The sequence below is a fragment of the Lathyrus oleraceus genome, chromosome 4 (assembly GCF_024323335.1).
Source record: "Lathyrus oleraceus cultivar Zhongwan6 chromosome 4, CAAS_Psat_ZW6_1.0, whole genome shotgun sequence".
NCBI classification, from domain to species: domain Eukaryota; kingdom Viridiplantae; phylum Streptophyta; class Magnoliopsida; order Fabales; family Fabaceae; genus Lathyrus; species Lathyrus oleraceus.
Window position 1 is genome coordinate 482,594,839 of NC_066582.1, and position 8,421 is coordinate 482,603,259.

Genomic DNA, 8,421 nt, shown 5'->3' on the forward strand with positions numbered 1-8,421 from the left:
CTATTGTTGAAGTTATGGGTGCGTGCTTGAAGGAGATGAGGAAGACGAATAAGGTTGATGTGGAGGATTTGACTGTGGAGAATGGGTTGTTCAAGTCGTTTGATGAGATTGTCAGGAGACAGTTGGATCCAATTTGGCATACTTTGGGGAAACAGACTAAGCAACTCGTCTCTGATCTCAAGACCTTGAGGAAATTGTTGGATTATCTAGTCAGGTTCTTTTGCTGTTTGTTCTTTCATTGCATTTGTATTCTATTTGATGTATCTTTAATGGTGCTTGCTGCTTATCAAGGTTTTAAACCACAGTCATTGTAATAGCTGCTTTGCAATTCTCCACAATGTGGAAATTTAGGGTCAAAAGCGGTTATAGGGACATTGAAAACGTCAAATCGAAATTTTGTCACTGTGGGTCACCCATTCCCTTACATCAGTTCTTACATTTTCACGCTGAACTGATAAAGTGTCATGGTGTTCGATTCCCATCTCAACCTTCCTTTTTGTTGTTGGATCTGCACCACCGCATGCCCTTGTGGTCTGCAGATTGGTCGCCACCCATGTCTTCCATTAAACATTTTAGTGGTTTGTAAATATAATATAGTAAAACTAACTGATGTTTTCTTTACCATTCTTGACAGTTGGAATAGTATATGGTATTGTGATTGCTGTCTATTTTTTTTATGGCGCTGACCTTTTTTATATTGATGTTTGTATCAGAAAACAGCGTGGCTTTCTATATTTTACATGTGTATACCAGGGGGATATGCACTTGGCTATGTCTATGGTGGTTTGGTAAGTTTTTGTTTAGTTTAATACCATTATTATTTTGTTCCAGTAATAATACATACAAGAAAAGATTATAAAAAAAAGGATGACAGCATAATATTGGCTTCCAAATTTTTTGAAAACTTAAAAAGTTGACTTCGTTTCATATACAACATCTCTTAAGCAGGGGAGGTAATTAAAAGTAGAGTGGGAGTATGTACCTTGTTTACAAAAAACTTGAAACAACATTTTTCTCCTCATTTGTCATTTTTTACTTGTTTTTGAATTTCCCTCTGATTTTATCTTCTTTTTTTTCATAAACAGGTTGGAAGTCATTTTGGTTGGCGTTATGCATTTTGGGTGGAGGCAATATTGATGCTTCCATTTGCTATTTTGGGATTTGTTATGAAGCCATTGCAGTTGAAAGGTGCGCATTTTTATCTCACATTGATTTATTGTGGTTCCCTGGTATTGTTTCTCATCTCTAAACCACTTGTGGGGATACAGGTTTTGTCCCCGCTGATTCAAAGAAAGTGTCGGCACTGGAGACAGTTACTTTGGGAGTTCAAGGTACTATTATATTCTTAGAATAATTTTGGCAGGATATAATCATACCCCCCATTTGAAATATAATTTAAAATATATATATATACACGTTATGTTACTAAATGGTGGGATATGCTACACTAATATTTACATTACTCATACAGAAACCAAGAAATTTTACTTGAGATCTTTACTAAATGTACTTGTGTTATTTCTTTGTGCTCCTTTGAGTTTGTTTACCTGAGTTTTTTATTGTGTTGTATTGCTTAATTAAGAGTATTTATGATTCTTCTTTTCTATACCTATCTCTAGTATTGTTGTAATTCTCATATTTACTAAATGTACTTCTTGAAAATAGATCTAGCAATTACAGAAATGTTGAAAATGGTAAAACACGGTTTTCATTGTTTCTAGAAATGCATTCTTCCTAGCTTCTCTTCCATCTTCTCTCTATCACAATAGTTCACTATGTGAATCTTCAGTCTTGTTAATAATTTAAAATGAACATATACTTTAGAAAATGAAAACTGAAATTATTGTCTGAATGTAAACAGGGCTTTGAACTGTTCTACTTTTTTACTTCTGATTCACAATATCTCTTTGTTGGGCTTAACAAAGTTCTCTTATTTGATGGACAGATGCGGAGGCTTCAAACGGAAACAACGAATCACATGAACCTTCCAAGTGAGAACACTACCTTTAACCTTGATTTACAAAGTGGGTAAATCTGGAGTTCCTCAAGAAGAAGTTTTACACCTAATTGACACGTAAGTGAGAATGTTCAAAATTTTTCTTAGTTTATGTGAATTGTTCTAATTGCTTCATTTTTATTTTATTAGCGTCCTACAAGCTTTTCGGGCCCAACGAGATATCCAAACCTCAAGGAGGGGCGCCAACTCCATTACATGGATTAAAGTGGCGGTATATTTTTAATTACCACATTTTTTATTATATTAGTGATGACACTTGATAAAACTTAGGATTTATAATCCATATATTTTTTTTTCATATGTAGTGTCCTCAACAACGTAATCAAATAGATTGCGGGTATTTTATGTTGAGGTTTATGCGAGATACTCTTGCTTTGGGCCGATTAAAGATTCCCACCGATGTATTTATTTCTAACTTATGAGTTATTTTTATATTTACACATATCTCATATAATTAAATAGTTTGAATTAATTCAAAATATGTTATATTATTATGTAGTACTTTGAGGAATTCAAGTGTGCATTTTATACAAAGGATCAAGTGGACGAAATCAAAGAGGAGTGGTGTCAATTCATGATAGAGCTCAATGTTTGTTCATAAATTTGTGTAATTAATGTGTACATTTGTAGTATATGTAATGACTTGTAAATGTGTACATAAATTTGTATATATTTTGATACATTTAAGGCAAAATTGGTTTGAATTAGTATATATATATATTTGTTAGCCAAAAATTGGTAGAAAAAAGGCCAAAATGGCATATATAAAATGTGATAATTGTCTGTCAAAATCTGGTTGAAAACAGGTAGAAATTCTGGTTTATAAACCTGGAAAAAATGTGGTTTAAAACAAAAGCTTCAAAAAATTTCGTATACCTTAGACAGCGCTTTTGTAAAAAGCGCTGTCTAAGGGGGGGATTAGAAAGCGCTTTAGGCAAAAGCGCTGTCTAAGGTATACCTAAAAAAATTAAAATAGGAGGGTCTTAGAAAGCGCTTTTGGCCAAAGCGCTGTCTAAGGGGGTGGGGCTTAGACAGCGCTTTTCAAAAGCGCTGTCTAAGGTATACCTAAAAAATTTAAAATAAGAGGGTCTTATAAAGCGCTTTTGGCCAAAGCGCTGTCTAAGGGGGGGGGGGGGGCTTAGACAGCGCTTTTAAGATTTAAAAAAGTGCTGTCTAAATCTTTAGCAGCGGAGGTTTAGACAGCGCTTTAAAGCGCTGTCTAAGGCTAAAAAAAGCGCTGTCTAAGGTCTTGTTTGTTGTAGTGTTAGACAACGCTTTTAGAAAGCGCTTTTAAATATAGACCTTAGTCAGCGCTTTTGAGAAAGCGCTGTTTAAAGTCTTTCAATTAAAAAAAAAATTAAAACCAAAAGCGCTGTCTAAGGTGGGGGTTTAGAAAGCGCTTTTGGAAAGCGCTGTCTAAGGCATATCTTAGAAAGCGCTTTCCACAAAAGCGCTGTCTAAGGTCTAATTAAAATTAAATTTCAGACTTCTATTTTCGTTCTCAGTTCTTTTTGTTTTCCCTCCTGCGATTAAACCCCTCCAGCGAACCCTAACAGCGAACTCAGCCTCTCACTATCTCAGCCATTCTCATGCAAATCGCTGTTCTCCCAATCGGAAAGTTCATGGCCGCAACTCTTCCGACGAAGGAGTACAGTTTTGTTGGAGGGCGTTTTACTCTAAATCCTGGACCGTTTAACATGAAGGAGCATGTTATCATCGCTATCTTCGCTAACTGTGGTGTTTCCTCCTCCGGCGGTGGTGGTGATGTTTACTCCATTGGTGCCATTACTATTATGAAAGCTTATTATAAAGAATCTCTCAGTTTTCTTCTCGCTCTCCTCATCGTCATAAGCGCACAGGTTATTATTACGATTATCTTATCATGAAAAAAGTGTAGAAGATGAGTTGAATATATATCTTTCCATGGTTAAAATATTCTGTGATAAATTTGCTTTATATAGTTGTAAATTGAGTTTGCAGTTAATAGGGTTTGGATGGGCTGGGATTCTGAGGAGGTATCTGGTGAACCCAATTGAAATGTGGTGGCCAGCAAACCTCGCACAAGTCTATCTCTTTAGGTTCATTCTTTTACCCTTACTTCTATATTAAGTCACACTGACATGTTGACACGGATACCTTAAGATGAAAACTTGCTAGTTTGTTACTACTATTTTATACTCTAGTACTAGTTTTGATTACATCATAAACCTTATGCTACAGGGCTCTCCATGAAAAAAAATGAAAAATCAAAAGGACTTACAAGGATGCAGTTTTTCCTCATTGCAATGGCTCTAAGCTTTCTGTATTATGCATTCCCTGGATATCTTTTCACGGTATTAACATTCTTCTCATGGGTTTGCTAGGTGTGGTCGAATAACGTAATAGCACATCAAGTTGGATCAGGTTACCGAGGACTTGGAGTCGGCGCCTTCACATTTGATTGGGCTGGGATTTCAGCTTATCGTGGCAGCCCTCTTGTTGCACCATGGACTTCCATTGTTAATATGGGAGTTGGATTTATCATGTTTGTCTATATAATTCTACCTATATGTTACTGGAAGTTTAACACTTTCGATGCTAGAAAGTTTCCTATATTCTCTAATCAGTTGTTCACTCACGATGGACAAAAGTATGACACTACTAAGATTTTAAATGAAGAATATGATCTTAACATAGATGCATACAACAAATATAGCAAGTTATACCTCAGTCCTCTCTACGCATTATCTATTGGAGCAGGTTTCGCTAGGTTTACGTCAACCCTCACTCATGTAGCATTGTTTAAGGGCAGGTAGGCTGTTCTCAAAGCCTGTATAATAGATTTATTTCTTATCGACTTATCGTGACCCTCACTGACATAGTTTCATGTTCGCTCGCAGAAAAATATTGAGACAAAGCAGAACAGCGATGAGTAATGTAAAATTGGATGTGCATGGTAGACTCATGAAGGCTTATAATACAGTACCAGAATGGTGGTTCCTCATTGTATTATTTGGGAGCATGGCACTATCCATAATAATGTCTTTGGTATGGAAAGTGGATGTGCAACTTCCATGGTGGGGTATGCTCTTGGCTTTCGCCTTAGCTTCTGTTGTAACCCTCCCAATTGGTGTCATCCAAGCAACTACCAACCAGGCATTTCTTCCATCTCTAGTATAGTACTTTTCTTTTCTATCGAATCTCGATTTTAACATACTATTTTGATGCATGGAGGAGTTTATGATTTTAACATGAGTGTGGTTGGTTACCTTGCAGCAACTTGGATATGACATTATAGCACAGTTCATGATTGGGTATGTCCTTCCTGGAACACCAATTGCAAATTTGCTCTTTAAGATTTATGGGAGAATCCCCACCGCCCATGCGCTATCTTTCTTGTCAGATATCAAACTCGGGCACTACATGAAAATTCCTCCTCGATGCATGTATATAGCACAGGTCTTTTTCATCTCAAAATCTCCTAGTTTAAGCTTTTTTTTTTCTTATCAATCATTATTTATGTAGTTATTTACTTTGAAATGCCTAAATAGCTGGTGGGAACTCTAGTTGCTGAAGTGATGAATGTTTCAGTGGCTTGGTGGATGTTGGATAGCATTAAGGACATTTGCATGGATGATAATGCTCACCGTGACAGTCCTTGGACTTGCCCGAAATACCGAGTGACATTTGATGCATCGGTTATATGGGGTTTGATCGGACCAAGACGACTATTTGGACCGGGTGGATTGTACCGGAACCTGGTATGGTTATTCTTGATTGGAGCTGTGTTACCGGTTCCTGTTTGGGTGTTTAGCAAAATCTACCCTGACAAAAAATGGATTGTTATGATAAATGTACCAATTATATTTAATGGTTTTGCTGGAATGCCACCTGCAACTCCAACCAACATTGCAACCTGGCTATTGACCGGAATGTTCTTCAACTTCTTTGTGTTTCGCTTCCACAAACGTTGGTGGCAGAAATACAATTATGTTCTATCGGTGGCACTTGATGTAGGCACGGCTCTTATGGCTGTTTTGATTTTCTTTGCTCTGCAAAATGCAGGCCATAGTCTGAGATGGTGGGGAACTGAATTGGATAATTGCCCATTGGCTACTTGCCCTACTGCACCAGGAATTGTGGTGGATGGTTGTCCTGTATTCTAATAGAGAAGCCTCCTGGACTAAACTTTCTCTTTTGTATCTGTTTTTGTCTTCTGGGGTGGGAAACAAATTAGGCTTGGAGTATAGGTGAAAGGACTACCTAATAACCAATTGCTTAGCAATTATTGTGTATATGCTTCTTGCTTGACCATGTGAATTATTCCAATTTTGTCTAAGGAATTAAAAAAATTCAAAAAAATATTATTTTTATTTTTATTGTTTGTTATTTTCTTTTTAATTTTGTCTATGTTATTTTACTATGCATAGTCGGTCCCAAGTCCGAATAAAATGAGAGAGTTGTGTTAGGCAGACGACACTAACGTAAATTTTTCTCGAATTTCTATGACATGGATCAACTACAAAATAATGTGAATGTTAGGTCGTTGTTCATAAGCAACGCATTGTACCGGTCGAGTACAATGTCAAAAGAGCAAGAGTTAATGCATCGTTGCCTGGATGTAGCAAAAAATTGGGAGGGTCTTAGAAAGCGCTTTTGGCCAAAGCGCTGTCTAAGGGGGTGGGGCTTAGACAGCGCTTTTCAAAAGCGCTGTCTAAGGTATACCTAAAAAATTTAAAATAAGAGGGTCTTATAGAGCACTTTTGGCCAAAGCGCTGTCTAGGGGGGGGGCTTAGACAGCGCTTTTAAGATTTAAAAAAGCGTTGTCTAAATCTTTAGCAGCGGAGGTTTAGACAGCGCTTTAAAGCGCTGTCTAAGGCTAAAAAAAGCGCTGTCTAAGGTCTTGTTTGTTGTAGTGTTGTAAGACGTTAATTTTTATGTATCTCATTAATATATCAAATAATTTTTTATTGATGTTAAATTTTATAAAGATGATCTATATGATAATAACTTTCAATCTTTCGGTGGATTTTGTTATACGGATGTACGGTGAAGAGTTATGGAATGTGTCATATTACTAAGTTTGACACATTGGTGTCACTTGATTTTATATATATATATATATATATATATATATATATATATATATATATATATATATGAGTTAGGATCAAATGACACCAAAGTGTAAAACTCAGTAACATGACATCTTTAATAACTCTTTATTAGATATTCGTATAACAAAATACACTCTTAGATTAAAAGATATTATCATATAGATCAATGTTTATAAAAATTAACATCAATGGTAAATCATTTGACATATGAACGAGATACATAAAAATCAACGACTTACAAAACTTTATGAAGACCGTTAATTTTTATAATTTTCTTTAACATATCAATTGATTTTTTTATTAATGTGAAATTTTATAGGCGTGATCTATATGATAATAATTTTCGATTCAACGGTGAATTTTATTATACGGGTATGAGATGAAGAGTTATTAAAAGTTTCATATTATTATATTTGATACATTTGTGTCATTTGATCCAGACACATAATGTATAAGATTAAGTACATTATTAGGTATTGGATATTCACTCTTTTCTATTTTAATCCCTATTTAATTGAAAATATATTTTTAACTTTTCAATTTAAAAAAAAAAAATCACACAACGAAATTTAGGACTTTTTTTATTATAATGAATTGTCAATACATATTTAAATTAAATGTTACTATTACATTTTTAATAAAGCATTGTTTAAAAAATATAAATTTTTAAGCATAATTTTTCTTTTAAAGGTTAAAGAATAGGGTTTTGTTTGAGAGTCTAAAAAGGGAGGGTTTTCGCATGAGTCATCTAAAGAAAAAATCGACAAATATATCATCTTTTTTGGTGATAGTATTTTGTATAAGATGATGAATGAATACTTTTATTAATATATTTTTAATATTTAGAATATTATAATAGCATATATTAGATTTAAAGAGTTTATATATGTTTTTTATAATTCTTGGAAGTCCTCCTCTAACACAATTTTTTGTGTTTCTCCTCGTTAGAGAGATTTTGTATCAAAAATAAAATAAACATTCTAATGCATTCTTCTCACAAACTTCTCAACTATTTTCACTCTATTCTTTCTGTTTTTCAAAATCATATCCTTCCCTTCTTTTTTATTTTTATTTTTTATCTTCCAAATAAAATCTTAGATTCTATTTAAAGTATGGAGGAGAGAGAAATGGAGAACTTTGAGAGGATATAAATAGAAAGAAAAAGGAAAAAAATATTTTTCATTTATTGAGTGAATTTATTGAAAATTTAAATAAATATTTACGACTAATATATTTTTAATTTTAAAAGTATTATAACATTTTTTTTATTATCTAACCTTTTCTATATCTTCCAAAACCATCATTCAA

General features: G+C 34.2%; 1 protein-coding gene and 1 pseudogene across 1 annotated transcript; both read left to right on the forward strand.

The window, feature by feature from the left end:
* The first annotated feature begins 642 nt into the window (after nt 1-642).
* On the forward strand, nt 643-2,028 carry LOC127076380 (probable sphingolipid transporter spinster homolog 2). Its single transcript, XM_051018015.1, has 4 exons — nt 643-788; nt 1,086-1,188; nt 1,269-1,331; nt 1,946-2,028. The coding sequence occupies exons 1-4, from the start codon at nt 741-743 to the stop codon at nt 1,993-1,995; spliced, it is 264 nt and encodes an 87-aa protein (XP_050873972.1). The 5' UTR covers nt 643-740; the 3' UTR covers nt 1,996-2,028.
* Nucleotides 2,029-3,579: 1,551 nt separating this feature from the next.
* Nucleotides 3,580-6,162, forward strand: LOC127076378 (oligopeptide transporter 3-like; annotated as a pseudogene).
* The last annotated feature ends 2,259 nt before the right edge of the window (nt 6,163-8,421 follow it).

Bases quoted from the DNA above. Each gene is read 5' to 3' on its own strand.
- LOC127076380 (XM_051018015.1), top strand. From the start codon at position 741: ATGTGTATACCAGGGGGATATGCACTTGGCTATGTCTATGGTGGTTTG. The intron at 789-1,085 runs GTAAGTTTTTGT...TTTCATAAACAG, and splicing joins GCTATGTCTATGGTGGTTTG to GTTGGAAGTCATTTTGGTTG. The intron at 1,189-1,268 runs GTGCGCATTTTT...GTGGGGATACAG, and splicing joins GAAGCCATTGCAGTTGAAAG to GTTTTGTCCCCGCTGATTCA.